The 19,263-nt window shown below is 47.9% G+C and overlaps 1 protein-coding gene across 1 annotated transcript; it reads right to left on the bottom strand.

The window, feature by feature from the left end:
- Window positions 1-4,396: 4,396 nt before the first annotated feature.
- LOC147083927 (uncharacterized) lies at window positions 4,397-6,631 on the bottom strand. Its single transcript, XM_085980048.1, has one exon. It carries the CDS (start codon window positions 6,336-6,338, stop codon window positions 4,782-4,784), a length of 1,557 nt encoding a protein of 518 aa, XP_085836174.1. The 5' UTR covers window positions 6,339-6,631; the 3' UTR covers window positions 4,397-4,781.
- Window positions 6,632-19,263: the final 12,632 nt, after the last annotated feature.

Genomic DNA, 19,263 nt, shown 5'->3' with positions numbered 1-19,263 from the left:
GCCGGAGCTTCGAGTAGAGCGCTTGTTTTGGGAGTCTCGTATCGGGCATGCGGACAATGTGACCCGTCCATCGGAGCTGATTGAGCGTGGTCAGAGCTTCGATGCTGGGGATGTTGGCCTGAGCAAGAACACTGATGTTGGTGCGCCTATCCTGCCAATGGATTTGCAGGATCTTGTGGAGGCAGCGTTGGTGGTACCTCTCCAGTGCTTTGAGGTGCTTGCTGTACATGGTCCATGTCTCTGAGGCATACAGCAGGGCGGGTATCACTGCTGCTCTGTAGACTATGAGCTTAGTGCTGGGTTTGAGGTCCTGGTCTTCAAACACTCTCTTCCTCAGGCGACTGAAGGCTGCACTGGCACACTGAAGGTGGTGTTGGACTTCGTCGTCGACGTCTGCCCTTGTTGACAGTAGGCTCCCGAGGTATGGAAAGTGGTCCACGTTTTCCAAGGCTTTGTCGTGGATTTTGATAATCGGGGGGTAGTACTGTGTGGTGGGGGCAGGTTGGTAGAGGACCTTTGTCTTACGGATGTTTAGTGTATGGCCCATGCTCTCGTATGCTTTGGTGAAGGTGTTGACGAAGGTTTGGAGTTCGACCTCCGAGTGAGCGCAGACGCAAGCATCGTCTGCGTACTGTAATTCGACGACAGAGGATGGGACGACCTTGGATCTGGACTGGAGGCGACGGAGGTTGAACAGTTTCCCGTTTGTTCTGTAAATTAGCTCCACTCCAGTGGGGAGTTTACTGAGGGTGAGATGGAGCATTAGAGCAAGGAAGATCGAGAAGGGTGTTGGTGCGATGACACAGCCTGGCTTGACCCCGGTTCGTACGTGAATTGGGTCTGTGGTGGAACCATTACTTAGGACCACGGCTTGCATGTCGCCGTGAAGCAGGCGAAGGATAGTGACAAACTTTTGAGGGCAGCCAAATTTGAGGAGGACACTCCATAATCCCTCACAGTTGACAGTGTCGAAGGCCTTTGTGAGATCAAAGAAGGCCATGTATAAGCGGTTGGTGCTGTTCCCTGCATTCCTCTTGTAATTGAGGTGCAGTACTGAGGGAGCGCCGCACTGTCAGTGGGGCACCACTGAGGGAGCGGCACACTGTGGGAGTGGCTGTACTGAGGGAGCGCTGCTCTGTCGGAGGGAAAGTACTGAGGGAGCACCGCACTGTGGGAGGGGCAGTACTGAGGGAGCGCTGCCCTGTCAGAGGGGCAGTACTGAGGGAGTGCTGCACTGTGGGAGGGGCAGTACTGAGGGAGCGCTGCACTGTCGGAGGGGCAGTACTGAGGGAGCACTGCACTGTCGGAGAGGCAGTACTGAGGGAGCACTGCACTGTCGAATGGGCACTACTGAGGGAGCGCTGCACTGTGGGAGTGGCAGTACTGAGGGAGCGCTGCACTGTCGAATGGGCACTAATCAGGGAGTGCTTCACTGTGGGAGTGGCAGTACTGAGGGAGCGCTGCACTGTCGGAGAGGCAGTACTGAGGGAGCGCCGCACTGCCGGAGGGGCAGTACTGAGGGAGCGCTGCACTGTGGGAGGGGCAGTACTGAGGGAGCGCCGCACTGTGAGAGGGGCAGTACTGAGGGAGCGTCACACTGTCAGAGGGGCAGTACTGAGGGAGCGCCGCACTGTGGAAGGGACAGTACTGAGGGAGCGCTGCACTGTGGGAGGGGCAGTACTGAGGGAGCGCCACACTGTCAGAGGGGCAGTACTGAGGGAGCGCTGCACTGTGGAAGGGACAGTACTGAGGGAGCGCCACACTGTCAGAGGGGCAGTACTGAGGGAGCGCTGCACAGTCAGAGGGTCAGTACTGAGAGATCCCATGGCCACTATCTCAAAGTAGAGCAGGGGAGTTGTTTGACTGTTTCTATACTTTTGGTGAATTTCATAACTGTGTAAAGTTGATGGTTAAAGTATTTAAAACTGCGAGAGGAGGAAATTAATCAGTGGCACAGATAATCGTAAAAATCAGATTAATGTAATTAATTTTTTTTCAGATTTCAATATAAGCTTAAAAGGGACAGAGAAAGCAAACACCAATCAAACATGATCAATTGATGACTATTCTGTCTGATTGGTTCTTCCAGAATCCTTCAAAACTTTGCAGTAATTCAATCAAAGAATTCTCCGGACCTGCCCGCGGGATTTAATCAGAACTTTCACATTCCCTCACCTCAAATGGAAGGTCACCGGAATTCCAGGGGTTGGGAGAGGAGGTTGGTGACTGGATTGGAGTTTCCAGGGGTTGGGAGAGGAGGTTGATGATTGGATTGGAGATTCCAGGGGTTGGGAGAGGTGGTTGATGATTGGATTGGAGATTCCAGGGGTTGGGAGAGGAGGTTGATGATTGGATTGGAGATTCCAGGGGTTGGGAGAGGGGGTTGATGATTGGATTGGAGATTCCAGGGTTTGGGAGAGGAGGTTGATGATTGGATTGGAGATTCCAGGGGTTGGGAGAGGAGGTTGATGATTGGATTGGATATTCCAGGGGTTGGGAGAGGGGGTTGATGATTGGATTGGAGATTCCAGGGTTTGGGAGAGGAGGTTGATGATTGGATTGGAGATTCCAGGGGTTGGGAGAGGAGGTTGATGATTGGATTGGAGATTCCAGGGGTTGGGAGAGGAGGTTGATGATTGGATTGGAGATTCCAGGGGTTGGGAGAGGAGGTTGATGATTGGATTGGAGATTCCAGGGGTTGGGAGAGGAGGTTGATGATTGCATTGGAGATTCCAGGGGTTGGGAGAGGAGGTTAATGATTGGATTGGAGATTCCAGGTGTTGGGAGAGGAGGTTGATGATTGGATTGGAGATTCCAGGGGTTGGGAGAGGTGGTTGATGATTGGATTGGAGATTCCAGGGGTTGGGAGAGGTGGTTGATGATTGGATTGGAGATTCCAGGGGTTGGGAGAGGAGGTTGATGATTGGGTTGGAGAGTCCAGGGGTTGGGAGAGGAGGTTGATGATTGGATTGGAGATTCCAGGGGTTGGGAGAGGTGGCTGATGATTGGATTGGAGATTCCAGGTGTTGGGGGAGGAGGTTGATGATTGGATTGGAGATTCCAGGGGTTGGAAGAGGGGGTTGATGATTGGATTGAAGATTCCAGGGGTTGGGAGAGGTGGTTGATGATTGGATTGGAGATTCCAGGGGTTGGGAGAGGTGGTTGATGATTGGATTGAAGATTCCAGGTGTTGGGAGAGGAGGTTGATGATTGGATTGGAGATTCCAGGGGTTGGGAGAGGAGGTTGGTGATTGGATTGGAGATTCCAGGGGTTGGGAGAGGAGGTTGATGATTGGATTGGAGATTCCAGGAGTTGGGAGAGGTGGTTGATGATTGGGTTGGAGATTCCAGGGGTTGGGAGAGGAGGTTGGTGATTGGATTGGAGATTCCAGGAGTTGGGAGAGGTGGTTGATGATTGGATTGGAGATTCCAGGTGTTGGGAGAGGTGGTTGATGATTGGATTGGAGATTCCAGGGGTTGGGAGAGGAGGTTGATGATTGCATTGGAGATTCCAGGGGTTGGGAGAGGATGTTAATGATTGGATTGGAGATTCCAGGTGTTGGGAGAGGAGGTTGATGATTGGATTGGAGATTCCAGGGGTTGGGAGAGGTGGTTGATGATTGGATTTGTGATTCCAGGGGTTGGGAGAGGTGGTTGATGATTGGATTGGAGATTCCAGGGGTTGGGAGAGGAGGTTGATGATTGGGTTGGAGAGTCCAGGGGTTGGGAGAGGAGGTTGATGATTGGATTGGAGATTCCAGGGGTTGGGAGAGGTGGTTGATGATTGGATTGGAGATTCCAGGTGTTGGGAGAGGAGGTTGATGATTGGATTGGAGATTCCAGGGGTTGGAAGAGGGGGTTGATGATTGGATTGGAGATTCCAGGGGTTGGGAGAGGTGGTTGATGATTGGATTGGAGATTCCAGGGGTTGGGAGAGGTGGTTGATGATTGGATTGGAGATTCCAGGGGTTGGGAGAGGAGGTTGATGATTGGATTGGAGATTCCAGGTGTTGGGAGAGGAGGTTGATGATTGCATTGGAGATTCCAGGGGTTGGGAGAGGAGGTTGATGATTGCATTGGAGTTTCCAGGGGTTGGGAGAGGTGGTTGATGATTGGATTGGAGATTCCAGAGGTTGGGAGAGGTGGTTGATGATTGGATTGGAGATTCCAGGGATTGGGAGAGGTGGTTGATGATTGGATTGGAGATTCCAGGGGTTGGGAGAAGAGGTTGATAAGAACATAAGAACATAAGAAATAGGAGCAGGAGTAGGCCAATCGGCCCCTCGAGCCTGCTCCGCCATTCAATAAGATCATGGCTGATCTGATCCTAACCGCCAATCCACTATCACAGAACCATCTCCTGAATCTCACAGAATTAGACACATGAAATAGGAGCAGGATCAGGCTACACGGCCCCTGGGCCCGCTCCGCTACCCACAGGGCCATGACCGATCCGAACCTAGGCTCATGTCCAAATTCCTGCCCGCTCCCCGTAACCCTTAATTGGATTGGATTGGAGATTCCAGGGGTTGGGAGAAGAGGTTGATGATTGGATTGGAGATTCCAGGGGTTGGGAGAGGTGGTTGATGATTGGATTGGAGATTCCAGGGGTTGGGAGAGGAGGTTGATGATTGGATTGGAGATTCCAGGGGTTGGGAGAGGTGGTTGGTGATTGGATTGGAGATTCCAGGGGTTGGGAGAGGTGGTTGATGATTGGATTGGAGATTCCAGGGGTTGGTCACTCGCACAGCTGAGAATATGTTTCATTGCAGGATTTCCATTCACTTCCTGGGCAGCAGCAGGTCTGTAAGTTTAGCAATGGCTTCACTTCTCTGCTGGGCATTCTTCTGAAGTTGCTCCTGATTCACAGCGGCCCTGTGATGGATTTCCTTTCTTGCTTCGTCACATTTATCCTGGACCTTCTTAAACTTGTATTCAGACCCCTGCCCGCCCAGCAATGAGCTCAGCTCGCCCAGTTGACCTGCAAGGTACTTGTCGTGAATCTCCACATAGGTTTTTGACATGTCACCGATGTGGGTCATGATGCTGACTGCCTGGGACACTTGAAAGTTCATCATCTGACTACTGGCTAACGCACCTGGAGCACCCTGCGTGCCTTCACCACTCACCGCACTAAGTCTCTTAAATGTCTTCTGGCAACCTTCAGTTAATTTTGGTATGATATGAATGAAGTTGATCATCTCTGACCAGTTGGACTTGATGCTCCCCAGTGCCCCAAGCCCTTTAGCCATCAACGCTACACGTGTGCTGATATCCATCTCTTGTGCCTGATTGTTCTTTATCTCTCTCAACAACGTCTCACTCTCATCACACGAACTTTTCATATTTTGGTGACATTCATTGTACATTTTTTGCGACTCCTCCAACTGGGATTGGACTTCCTTGATCTTCAGTGAGGCTTCCTCTCTAACCTTGCTGAGGAAACTGCTGATTTCAGGGTTTGATTCAGAGGATTCTTTGTCTTTCAGCTCAGACGCCAGTTGTATGAGAAAGATCAACCCTTTCCCCAGCTCCACCACCAGAAGCACTGGGCTGGTCACATTGCTCAAAAGATCAACAATCTTTGGGAGAAGCTTCTTCATCTGTTTCAGTCCTTCCAAACAGAACTGATCAATGAGAGCACTCGCCCTTACATTGTCGTATTCACTGGTGACTTCCTCACGTTTTCGGGAAGCCTCGATCCATTGCTTCTGTAAATTGCACTTCTTCTCCTCTACTAACTCATTCTTCTGTTGTGTTTCCGACAGGACTTTCCTTACTTCCCCCAGCTTATCCTGGCTGATACTCTGGGAATCTGTACAGGTCTCCAGCAGCTCACTCAGTAGATCGCTGAGATTGGAGAGCTCCTTTTCCACAGATTCGGCACATGTTTTGGATTTGTCTGCACAAACCCGAATGTTCTGCAGCTGCTTGGGAAGGTCTTTGTTCAGAGATGACCCTTCACCCACATTCTTCACATGGACAAGGAGGTCCTCACAACACATGCGGATTTTGTTCAGATTAGTGCGGGTCTGTTGAAACGAGTTTACGGTTTGGTTGCAAACCTCCATCAGGCACCTCTTGAATGAATCTGGACGTTTAAACAGGGATTTCTTGCCTGCACTGCCTTGGTTTAGTTTGAAGTCCTCCATCCTCGTAGCCAGATGCACCAGTTCACCCAAAATAGCGACAGATGTGGGTGCTGGCATCAGAAACTTCTCCCACTTGACCTGGGACTGCACCATCACATCAAAGCAAAGGGACACTTGCTGTTGGCTGTGGAGCTCGGTCACGTGACACTGCTTGTCCGACATGCTGATGTTTCCTGCAATGAGCATTCGCACAACTGGATTGGCTCAAACATTAACAGTTCTGTTATTGGAGAGAGAGGGTTCACATCAGAACAGGCCAGTAGTCAGCCTTGTACAACACAAAGACCACCTTTCAGCCTTGCTGTGCTGACTTAGATGATATAGGGCATGGTGAGGGCACGACAATTGGGCTCATTGACCTGGGCAAGGGAGGGGAAGATTTCTGAGCACCGTCCCGTGACTGCTGAGGGCATCAGCGTTGGGCGCGGTTATCAATAATCCAACAACATGCTGATACTCAGAGCTTCTTCTGTTCAGGTGGACCAGCACACCCATCCCCCGTCCCCCCCGTCCCCCCCACACCCGCCCCAGTCCCCCCACACCCATCCCCCCCACTCGCGTCCCCCGTCCGCCCCACACCCGCCCCAGTCCCCCCACACCCATCCCCGTCTCCCTCGTTTCCCCCCACACCCATCCCCCATCCCCCCCACACCCATTCCCCTGTCCCCCCCACACCCAATCCCCCGTTGCCCCCACACCCATCCCCCATCCCCTCCACACCCATCCCCCGTCCCCCCCACACCCGACCCCATCCCACCCATTTCCCTGGCTCAAGCATCACCTCTGATGCACGGGTTACTCTCATTTCCGGGGGCCTCCTGCTACTATAAAGAGGCTGTAAGAGGACAGATGCCAGCTAAATCTGGCGCTATGCCCCCCACGTCATTTGTACGTGGCAGGTGAGGCTGGAGCAGCCAACGGCTGTCCTGGTGAGATGGAGATACATCCAGGTGCAGCGGTGTGGCAACAGCACTGGGGAATTTTCTCTCATTCTCTGCTGCACTCCACTTCGGGGTGGCAGGCGGTGACTAAGGAAGGATATACTTGCCATAGAGGGAGTGCAGCGAAGGTTCACCAGACTGATTCCTGGGTTGGCAGGACTGTCGTATGAGGAGAGATCGGGTCGACTAGGCCTGTATTCACTAGAGTTTAGAAGAATGAGAGGGGATCTCATTGAAACGTATAAAATTCTGACAGGATTAGACAGACTGGGTGCAGGGAGGATGTTTCCCCTGGCTGGGGGGGGTCTAGAACGAGGGGTCACCGTCTCAGGATACGGGGTAGGACATTTAGGACTGAGATGAGGAGAAATCTCTTCACTCAGAGGGCAGTAAACCTGTGGAATTCTCTACCACAGAAGACTGTGGAGGCCAAGTCACTGAATATATTTAAGAAGGAGATACAGGAAACTTTGTGCTATCCGGCACCGACGGGACTCAGCTGTTGCCGTTCCCTCAAAACTGCCGGACACTCCAGCTGTAATGTTGAAGCATACGGAGGTTTTCATCTCCGTATCTGACAACAAACACTGTTGCTTAGCAACAGCTTCTAAACAGTCGGCAAGCCTCTCTGTAGCATCTCTAGCTGAAGCTGTTGCTTAGCTACAGACCTTGCAGAGCTTGACTGTTGAGAAAAAAGCAACGAAAAGAAACAAAAAGAAAAAATACGGCTCCTGATTTTTGCCGGTGGCTCGAGCTTGCCGGACATTTAGCCTCCGGATAACACAAAGTTTCCTGTAGATAGATTTCTAGACACAAAAGGCATCAAGGGTTATGGGGAGAGAGCCAGAATATGGTATTGCGATAGAGGATCAGCCATGATCATATTGAATGGCGGAGAAGGCTCGAAGGGCGAATGGCCGACTCCTACTCCTATTGTTCGATGTTTCGATGTCAGGAAGCACTTCTTCACACAAAGAGTAGTGGAAATCTGGAGCTCTGTTGAGGCTGGGGGTAAAGTGAAAAAGTCAAGACTGATATTGCTAGATTTTTATTAGTGAAGGTCATTAAGAGATATGGAGCAAAGGCGGATAAATGGAGTTGAGACGCAGATCAGCCATGGCCTCATTGAATGGGAGAACAGGCTCGAGGGGCTGAATGGCCTCCTCCTGTTCCAATGTTCAGAGATGTAGCCTTCTGCGTTTGTTTTTGTAACTGGCAGTTCCTGGAGTATATTTATATCCCACGATTGGGCGCTATGCTTCAGGAATTCATTGGAACTATAAATTCTCACATATAGCCGTGGCCATTGCCTAGACCACAGGATGACGTTTATGGGGAGGTGCCTGAGGATTGGAAAGTGACAAATGTGACCCCATTGTTCAAGAAAGGGTGTAAGGACAATCCTAGTAACTACAGGCCGGTCAGTTTAAGATCAGTGGTGGGTAAAGTTTTACAAACAATAATCAAGGAAAAAATTAATGGGGCTTGGAGAGGTTTAAGCTAATTAAGGAGAGCCAACACGGATTTGTAAAAGGCAGATCATGTTTGACTAATCTAATTGAATTTTTTGATGAAGTAACAGGGAGGATTGATGAAGGGAATGCGATGGATGTTGTCTACATGGATTTTCGGAAGGAGTTTGACAAAGTACCACATAGAAGACAGGTTAACAACATTGAGGTTCATGGAATAGGTGGGTCAGTGGCAGCTTGGATAAGGGATTGGCTTAAGGACAGAAAACAGCAAGTTGTGGTAAATGGTTGATTTTCAGACTGGAGGATGGTAGACAGTGGTGTTCCCCAAGGGTCAGTGCTGGGGCCACTGCTTTTTTTGATATATTTAAATGACCTGGATATTGGAATACAAAGTAGAATTTCTAAATTTGCCAATGATACCAAACTTATGGGTGTGGCAAACAGTGAGGATGATATCAATCGACTGCAACAGGTCATAGAAAGGCTAGCAGAATGGGCAGACAAGTGGCGGATGGAATTTAATACAGAGAAGTGTGAGGTGATACATTTTGGCAGAAGGAACAGGGAGAGGCAATATACACTTAATGGCACAGTTTTACAGAGTGTGCAGGGACAGAGGGACCTGGGAGTTAATGTGCATAGGTCCCTGAAGGTGGCGGGACATATTGAGAGAGTGGTTAACAAAGCATATGGGATCTTGGGCTTCATAAATAGAGGTATTGAGTACAAAAGTAGAGAAGTTATGCTGAACCTTTATAAAGCGCTGGTTAGGCCACAACTGGAGTATTGCGTCCAGTTCTGGTCACCACACTTTAGGAAGGATGTGAAGGCCCTTGAAAGGGTGCAGAGGAGATTTACCAGAATGGTTCTGGGGATGGGGGAATCTTAGCTACAAGGACAGGTTGGAGAAGCTGGATTTGTTTTCATTTGAACAAAGGAGGTTGAGGGGTGATTTGATAGAGGTGTACAAGATTATGATGGGTTTGGATAGGCTAGACGGGGAAAGGCTGTTCACACTAGTTGATGGTACAAGGACTAGGGGACACAGATTTAAGGTTTTGGGCAAGAGATACAGGGGGGATGTGAGCAAAAACTTTTTTATGCAGCGAGTGGTGATGACCTGGAACTCGCTGCTGACAGAAGTGGTAATAACTAGGGCTGTAGAGAGGGTTTTAAACTAATTAGTGGGGGGGAGGTTTCAAGAGAGCGAAAAATAAAAATGTCAGTGGAGAAGGCAATAGAGCAAAGTAGCAGTGGGGAAATTAAAAACCAGAGCGTGTCAGGAAGGGACAGAATGTATAAAGATAAAGGTAAAGTAGTAAAGGGGGTAAAAGCAGGAATAAATTGTCACAAAACCTATTTGAAAGTTCTTTATCTGAATGCACGCAGCATTCGTAACAAAATAGACGAGTTGACGGTACAAATAACTACACATGGGTATGATCTGGTGGCCATTACAGAAACATGGCTGCGAGGTGACCATGACTGGGAACTAAACATCCAGGGGTATTTGACTATTAGGAAGGACAGACAGGAAGGAAAGGGAGGTGGGGTGGCTATGTTAATAAAGGATGGAATCACTGCAATAGTGAGAAATGATTTTGGGTCAAAGGATCAGGATAGTGAAACAGTTTGGGTGGAGATAAGGAATAATAAGGGGAAAAAGTCACTAGTGGGCGCCATCTATAGGCCTCCTAACAGTTGCAACTCTATTGGTCGGAGTATAAATCAGGAAATAATTGGGGCTTGTAATAAGGGAACAGCTATAATCATGGGAAATTTTAACTTTCATATTGACTGGACAAATCAAATTGGGCAGGGCAGCCTTGATGAAGAGTTCATAGAGTGCATTAGGGACGGTTTCCTTGAGCAGTATGTTACTGAACCAACCAGGGGGCAGGCAATCTTAGATCTGGTCCTGTGTAATGAGACAGGATTAATAAAAAAATGTCCTAGTAAAGGATCCCCTTGGAATGAGTGACCATAACATGGTTGAATTCCAAATTCAGTTGGAGGGTGAGAGAGTTGGATCTCAAACCAGCGTACTAAGCTTAAATAAAGGAGACTATGAAGGTATGAGAGCAGAGTTGACTAAAGTGGACTGGGAAAATAGATTAAGGTGTAAGACGGTACAGGAGCAGTGGTGTACATTCAAGGAGATATTTCACAACTTTCAAGAAAAATATATTCCACTGAGGAAAAAGGGGCGTAAAAGAAAAGACAGCCATCCGCGGCTAAGTAAAGTAATAAAGGATAGTACCCAACTGAAAACAAGGGCATATAAAGTAGCCAAATCTAGTGGGAGGATAGAAGATTGGGAAGCATTTAAAAGCCAGCAAAGAATAACTAAAAGTTTAATTAAGAAAGGGAAGATAGATTATGAAAGTAAACTAGCAAAAAATATAAAAACAGATAGCAAGAGTTTCTACAGTTATATAAAAAGTAAAAGGGTGGCTAAAGTGAATGTTGGTCCCTTAGAGGACGAGACCGGGAAATTAGTAGTGGGGAACATGGAGATGGCAAATACGCTGAACAAATATTTTGTATCAGTCTTTACAGTAGAGGACACTAAAAATATCCCAACACTGGACAAACAGGGGGCTATGGGGGGGAGGAGCTAAACACAATTAAAATCACTAAGGAGATGGTACTCGGTAAGATAATGGGACTTAAGGTGGATAAGTCCCCTGGACCTGATGGCTTACATCCTAGGGTCTTGAGAGAAGTAGCGGTAGGGATTGTGGATGAGGCGGCGGACCTGCGAGGGAGTACCAGAGGCGGCGGCGGAATTTAAGGAGCAGCCCCGAGGCGGCGAGCAGCGAGGCCCAGAGCCCCGAGAGAGCGGAGAGGCGGTGTTCCTGCGAGGGAGCACCAGAGGCGGCGACGGTATTTAAGGAGCTTACCAATCCAGGTTCCGGGAGAGGGAAGCAAAAAGTAATCGAAGTGTGATGTCACCAAGAAGCGGGTAAGTGATTGGTTGGTGAGTATTTTCTTTCTAAATTTTTCTAAACTTAAATTTTGTGGTTTCTAAGGTCTCTGTTGTGTAGTGGGAACTACTATTAAGCAAGGGCCTTTGAGTATATCATTTAATTGAAGTGAAATTGATGGGATTCATTTAATTTTAATTAATTAATTAAAGGGTCAGTCATGGCAGGGCAGCCCAGCCCCGTAGTGTGCTCCTCATGCTCTATGTGGGAAATCAGGGACGCTTCCTGCATCCCTGACGACCATGTGTGTGGGAAGTGTGTCCAGCTGCAGCTACTGACAGACCGCATTGCGGCAGTGGAGCTGTGGCTGGATTCATTTTGGAGCATTCACGATGCTGAGGACGTCGTGAATATCACATTTAGCGAGTTGGTCACACCGCAGGTAAAGGGTGTATAGGCAGGAAGGGAATGGGTGACCAGCAGGCAGAGTAAGAGGCGCAGGCAGGTAGTGCAGGAATCCCCTGCGGCCATCCCCCTCTCCAACAGACATACCACTTTGGATACTGTTGGGGGAATGACTGATCAGGGGAAGGCAGCAACAGCCAACTTCCTGGCACCATGGGTGGCTCTGCTGCACAGGCTGGGAGGAAAAAGAGTGGAAGAGCTATAGTGATAGGGGACTCAATTGTAAGGGGAATAGATAGGCGTTTTTGCAGCCGCAATCGAGACTCCAGGATGGTGTGTTGCCTCCCTGGTGCAAGGGTCAAGGACGTCTCGGAGCGGCTGCAGAACATTTTGGAGGGGGAGGGCAAACAGCCAGTTCTCGTGGCGCAGATAGGCACCAACGATATCGGTAAAAAACGGGATGAGGTCCTAAAAGCAGAATATAGGGAGTTAGGAGGTAAATTAAAAAATAGGACCTCAAAGGTAGTAATCTCAGGATTGCTACCAGTGCCACGTGCTAGTCAGAGTAGAAATAGGAGGATATTTCAAATGAATATGTGGCTAGAGGAATGGTGCAAGGGGGAGGGATTCAAATTCCTTGGACATTGGAACCGGTTCTGGGAGAGGTGGGACCAGTACAGACGGGATGGTTTGCACCTGGGCAGGGCCGGGACCGATGTCCTAGGGGGAGTGTTTGCTAGTGCTGTTGGGGCGGGATTAAACTAAAGTGGCAGGGGGTTGGGAACCTGAGCAGGGAGACAGAGAAAAAGGAAACAAGGAAAAAAGCAAAAGACAGGAAGGAGAAAAACAAAATTAGAAGGCAAAGAACTCAACGGTTTAACTCAAACATGGTCACAGTAAATAATAATTCATCTAGGTCTGAGAGCGTTAAAAAAACAAGCCTGAAGGCTTTGTGTTTTAATGCAAGGAGCATTCGGAACAAGGTGGATGAATTAGCTGCGCAAATAGAGGTAAACGAATATGATTTGATTGGGATTACAGAAGCATGGCTCTAGGATGGCCAAGGCTGGGAACTCAACATCCAGGGGTATTCAATATTTAGGAAGGATAGGCAAAAAAGAAAGGGAGGTGGGGTAGCATTGCTGGTTAAAGAGGGGATTAACACAACTGAAAGGAAGGCTATTAACTCTGGTGATGCGGAATCTGTATGGGTAGAACTGAGAAATATCAAAGGGCAGAAAATGTTAGTGGGAGTGGTATATAGACCTCCAAACAGTAATACGGAGGTTGGGGATGGCATTAAAAGTGAAATTAGAGAAGCATGCAGTAAAGGCACAGCAGTCATCATGGGTAACTTTAATTTACATATAGATTGGGCTAACCAAATTAGTAAAAATACTGTGGAGGAGGAATTCCTAGAATGTTTACGGGATGGTTTTCTGGAACAATATGTCGAGGAACCAACCAGAGATCAGGCCATCTTAGACTGGGTATTATGTAATGAGAGAGGATTAATTAGCAATCTTGTTGTACGAGGCCCCTTGGGTCAGAGCGATCATAATATGATAGAATTCTTCATTAGGATGGAGAGTGAAGTAGTTGAATCAGAGACTAGGGTCCTGAATTTAAATAAAAGAAACTACGATGGTATGAGGCGCGAATTGGGTAGGATTGATTGGGGAATGTCACTCAAAGAGTTGACGGTGGATAGGCAATGGCAAACATTCAAAGACCGCATGGATGAACTACAGAAGTTGTTCAACCCAGTTTGGGATAAGAATAAAACAAAAAGGGTGACTCAACCGTGGCTAACAAGGGAAATTAGGGATAGCATAAGATCCAAGGAGAGTGCATATAAATTGGCCAGAAAAAGCGGTAACCCTGAGGATTGGGAGCAGTTTAGGATTCAACAAAGGAGGACAAAGGGATTAATTAAGAAGGGGAAAATAGAATATGAAAGTAAGCCTGCAGGGAACATAAAAACTGACTGTAAGAGCTTTTATAGATATGTGAAGAGAAAAAGATTAGTGAAATCAAGTGTAGGTCCCTTGCAGTCAGAAGCAGGGGAAATTATAATGGGGAACAAAGAAATGGCAGATCAATTAAATGCATATTTTGGTTCTGTCTTCACAAAGGAGGACACAAATAACCTCCCAGAGATGTTGGAGAACATAGGGTCTGATGAGAGGGAGGAACTGAAAGAAATCAGTATTTGTAGGGAAATGGTGTTAGGGAAATTGACGGGATTGAAGGCCGATAAATCCCCAGGGCCTGATAATCTACATCCTAGGGTACTTAAGGCGGTGGCCCGAGAAATAGTAGATGCATTGCTGATCATCTTCCAAAATTCGCTGGAATCTGGAACTGTACCCATGGATTGGAGGGTAGCTAATGTTACCCCACTATTCAAAAAGGGGGGTAGAGAGAAAGCGGGGAATTGCAGACCGGTAAGCCTGACATAGTGGGGAAAATGCTAGAGTCCATTATAAAGGATGTAATAGCTGAGCACTTGGAAAACAGTGACAGGATCGGACAAAGTCAACATGGATTTACAAAAGGTAAATCGTGCTTGACTAATCCACTGGAATTTTTTGAGGATGTAACTGGGAAAATAGATAAGGGAGAACCAGTAGATGTGGTGTATTTGGACTTTCAAAAGGCTTTCGATAAGGTCCCGCATAAGAGATTAGCGTGTAAAGTTAAGGCACATGGGATTGGGGGCAAGGTATTGACTTGGATAGAGAACTGGTTGGCGGACAGAAAGCAGAGAGTAGGAATTAACGGGTCTTTTGCCGAGTGGCAGGCAGTGACTAGTGGGGTACCGCAGGGATCGGTCCTTGGACCCCAGCTATTCACAATATACATTAATGATCTAGATAAGGGAACTAGATGTAATATCTCCAAGTTTGCAGACGACACAAAGCTGGGTGGGAGTGTGTGCTGCGAGGAGGATACCGAGAAACTCCAGGATGATTTAGACAGGTTGGGTGATTGGGCAGAAGCGTGGCAGATGCAATATAATGTGGATAAATGCGAGTTATCCACTTTGGTGTCAAAAACAGAAAGGCAGACTATTATCTGAATGGCAATAGATTGGGAGAAGGGGAAGTGCAATGAGACCTGGGTGTCCTTGTGCACCAGTCGCTGAAGGTAAGCATGCAGGTGCAGCAGGCGGTGAATAAGGAAAATGGTATGTTGGCCTTCATAGCGAAAGGGTTTGAGTACAGGAGCAAGGATGTCCTGCTGCAGTTGTACAGGGCCTTGGTGAGACCACACCTTGAGTACTGTGTGCAGTTTTGGTCGCCTTACCTGAGGAAGGATGTTCTTGCCATGGAAGGAGTTCAGCGAAGATTCACAAGGCTGATCCCTGGGATGGCAGGAATGACATATGAGGAGAGATTGGGTCGATTGGACTTATACTCGCTGGAGTTTAGAAGAATGAGAGGGGATCTCATCGAAACTTATAAAATTCTAACAGATCTGGACAAACTAGATGCAGGTAGAATGTTCCCGATGGTCAGCGAGTCCAGAACCAGGGGTCACAGTCTAAGGATAAGGGGTAAGCCATTTAGGACAGAGATGAGGAAGAATTTCTTCACCCAGAGAGTGGTGAACCTATGGAATTCTCTACCACAGAAGGCGGTTGAGGCCAAGTCATTAAATATATTCAAGAAGGAGTTAGATATATTTCTTAGAACTAAAGGTATCAAGGGATATGGGGAGAAGGCAGGTACGGGGTACTGAGTTTGGATGATCAGCCATGATCTCATCGAATGGCGGAGCAGGGTCGAGGGGCCGAATGGCCTACTCCTGCTCCTATCTTCTATGTTTCTATGTTTCCAAAACTCCCTGGATTCAGGAAAGGTCCCAGCAGATTTGAAAACTGCTAATGTAATGCCCTTATTTAAAAAGGGAGGTAGACAAAAGGCTGGAAACTATAGACCAGTTAGCCTAACATCTGTGGTTGGTAAAATGTTGGAGTCCATTATTAAGGAAGCAGTAACAGGACATTTGGATAAGCATAATTTAATCGGATAGAGTCAGCATGGTTTTATGAAGGGGAAATCATGTTTGACAAATTTGCTCGAATTCTTTGAGGATGTAACAAACAGGGTGGATAAAGGGGAACCAGTGGATGTGGTGTATTTGGACTTCCAAAAGGCATTTGACAAGGTGCCACACAAAAGATTACTGCACAAGATAAAAAATCACAGGGTTGGGGGTAATATACTGGCATGGGTGGAAGATTGGCTATCTAACAGAAAACAGAGAGTTGGGATAAATGGTTCATTCTCGGGTTGGCAATCAGTGACTAGTGGTGTTCCGCAGGGGTCGGTGCTGGGACCCCAACTCTTTACAATCTATATTAACAATTTGGAGGAAGGGACCAAGTGCAACGTATCCAAGTTTGCCGACGATACAAAGATGGGAGGGAAAGCAGTGAGTGAGGAGGACATAAAAAACCTGCAAAAGGACATAGACAGGCTAAGTGAGTGGGCAGAAATTTGGCAGATGGAATATAATGTTGGAAAGTGTGAGGTTATGCACTTTGGCAGAAAAAAATCAAAGAGCAAGTTATTATCTAAATGGAAAGAAACTGCAAACTGCTATAGTACAAAGGGATCTGGGGGCCCTGGTGCATGAAACACAGAAGGTTAGTATGCAGGTACAGCAGGTGATCAGGAAGGCCAATGGAATCTTGGCTTTTATTGCAAGGGGGATGGAGTATAAAAGCAGGGAAGTCTTGCTTCAGTTATACAGGGTACTGGTGAGGCCACACCTGGAATACTGCGTGCAGTTTTGGTTTCCATATTTAAGAAAAGATATACTTGCTCTTGAGGCAGTTCAGAGAAGGTTCACTCGGTTGATTCCGGAGATGAGGGGGTTGACTTATGAGGAAAGGTTGAGTAGGTTGGGCCTCTACTCATTGGAGTTCAGAAGAATGAGAGGCGATCTTATCGAAACATATAAGATTGTGAGGGGGCTTGATCGGGTGGATGCGGGGAGGATGTTTCCACTGATGGGTGAGACTAGAACTAGGGGGCATAATCTTAGAATAAGGGGCTGCCGTTTCAAAACTGAGATAAGGAGAAACTTCTTCACTCAGAGGGTAGTAAATCTATGGAATTTGCTACCTCAGAGAGCTGTGGAAGCTGCGACATTAAATAAATTTAAAACGGAGATAGACAGTTTCCTAGCTGATAAGGGAATTAGGGGTTATGGGAAGCGGGCAGGGAAGTGGACGTGAGTCTAGGTTCGGATCAGCCATGATCCTATTGAGTGGCGGAGCAGGCTCGAGGGGCCGTATGGCCTACTCCTGCTCCTACTTCTTATGTTCTAGGCCTGCAGACTAATGGCCCTGGATCTGGTTGCTGTGTTGCCTCTGCAACACACACCTCTGTCTTAATTGCTCCCCGTTCCAGGATGAAAGCGCACTGAATTCCTGTTAAATGCCACTCTTACCCTCACAGACAGCTGTGTCCCAGGCTGACACCTCCGAGGTGGGATCCCACTCAACTCTGCTGCCTGTAAATCCACTGAGCAGGATCTTATCAGGCAGGGCAAGGGAACAAACATGAACCGTCGACGCCCTCTTTCTCCTGGTTAATGTGCTGCTCCCTCGCACTCTGCCCTAATGAACTCACTTTAATCCTCAAGGGCCTTGCCAAAAGGAAGAGCAGGAATCAAATCCTGGCATGGAGTTCTCCCAGTGAACTGGATTTCATCCTGCTCAATCTGCATGGGAAAAAGAATGGAGCTGGAATCAAACAGCACTGTTGGATGTTGCTGGTTAGTCAGAGAGCCAGGCTGGGCTTGATTTGCTTGGCCTATGTTTGGTCTGGAGATGAGCCAGGAGAACAGTCAGGGACAGCGGCAGAGTTATCTCCTGGGGCACTGATTGAATGTCCCAGTGATCTGTCAATATGAGAGAATGTTCAATGTAAGGTAAGTCCAGGACGTGAGAGGGGAGCAGACACCTGCCGCGTACAGGCCAACCGTGGGAACAAACACAGCCAGCCAGGAAACAACTGACGTGCCAGCACAAGCTTTGACATTTAAACCATGTGTTGCCAACATTCCTGCTCTTGTATTGGACGGAAAACCCGTAAGTACATAAAAAGCTGAGGGGGAAATTTAATGGTTGATAGGACGAACAAACATAAGAAATAGGAGCAGGAGTCGGCCACTCGGCCCCTCGAGCCTGCTCCGCCATTCAATAAGATCGTGGCCGATCTGATTACTCCACATTCCCACCTACCCCCGATAAACTCTCACCCACTTGCTTATAGAGTCATAGAGTTATACAGCACAGAAAGAGGCCCTTCGGCCCATCGTGTCCGCGCCAGCCATCAAGCCCTGTCTATTCTAATCCCATTTTCCAGCACTTGGTCCATAGCCTTGTATGCTATGGCATTTCAAGTGCTCACCTAAATGCTTCTTGAATGTTGTGAGGGTTCCTGCCTCTACCAACCTTTCAGGCAGTGAGTTCCAGATTCCAACCACCCTCTGGGTGAAAAAGTTTTCCTCAAATCCCCTCTAAACCTCCTGCCCCTTACCTTGAAACTATGCCCCCTGGTTATTGACCTCTCTACTAAGGGGAAAAGTTCCTTTCTATCTACCCTATCTATGCCCCTCATAATTTTGTACACCTCAATCAGGTCCCCCCTCAGCCTTCTCTGCTCTAAGGAAAACAACCCCAGTCTGTCCAGTCTCTCTATAACTGAAACGCTCCAGCCCAGGTAACATCCTGGTGAATCTCCTCTGCACCCTCTCAAATGCAATCACATCCTTCCTATAGTGTGGCGACCAGAACTGCACACAGTATTCCAGCTGTGGCCTAACTAGCGTTTTGTACAGCTCCATCATAACCTCCCTGCTCTTATATTCTATGCCTCGACTAATGAAGGTAAGTATCCCATATGCCTTTTTAACCACCTTATCTTTCTGCCCTGCTGCCTTCAGGGATCTATGTACATGCACACCAAGGTCCCTCTGATCCTCTGTCCTTCCTAGGGTACTACCATTCATTGTGTATTCCCTTGCCTTGTTAGTCCTCCCAAAATGCATCACCTCACACTTTTCAGGGTTAAATTCCATTTGCCACGTTCTGCCCATCTAACCAACCCATCTATATCGTCCTGTAGCCTGAGGCTTCCCTCCTTGCTATTTACTACTCCACCAATTTTCGTGTCATCTGCGAACTTGATGATCATACCAGCTACATTCATATCTAAATCATTAATGTACACTACAAACAGCAAAGGGCCCAGCACCGATCCCTACGGTACACCACTGGACACAGGCTTCCAGTCACAAAAACAACCTTCGACCATCACCCTCTGCCTCCTGCCACAAAGCCAAT

The sequence above is a fragment of the Somniosus microcephalus genome, unplaced genomic scaffold, assembly GCF_052327205.1.
Source record: "Somniosus microcephalus isolate GS21.2 unplaced genomic scaffold, FLI_Smic_1.0 scaffold14, whole genome shotgun sequence".
Classification (NCBI taxonomy): Eukaryota; Metazoa; Chordata; class Chondrichthyes; order Squaliformes; family Somniosidae; genus Somniosus; species Somniosus microcephalus.
Note: the sequence above shows the minus strand (reverse complement) of the source record. Positions and strands in the feature narration are given on the sequence as shown.

Bases quoted from the DNA above. Each gene is read 5' to 3' on its own strand.
- LOC147083927 (XM_085980048.1), bottom strand. From the start codon at position 6,338: ATGCTCATTGCAGGAAACATCAGCATGTCGGACAAGCAGTGTCACGTG.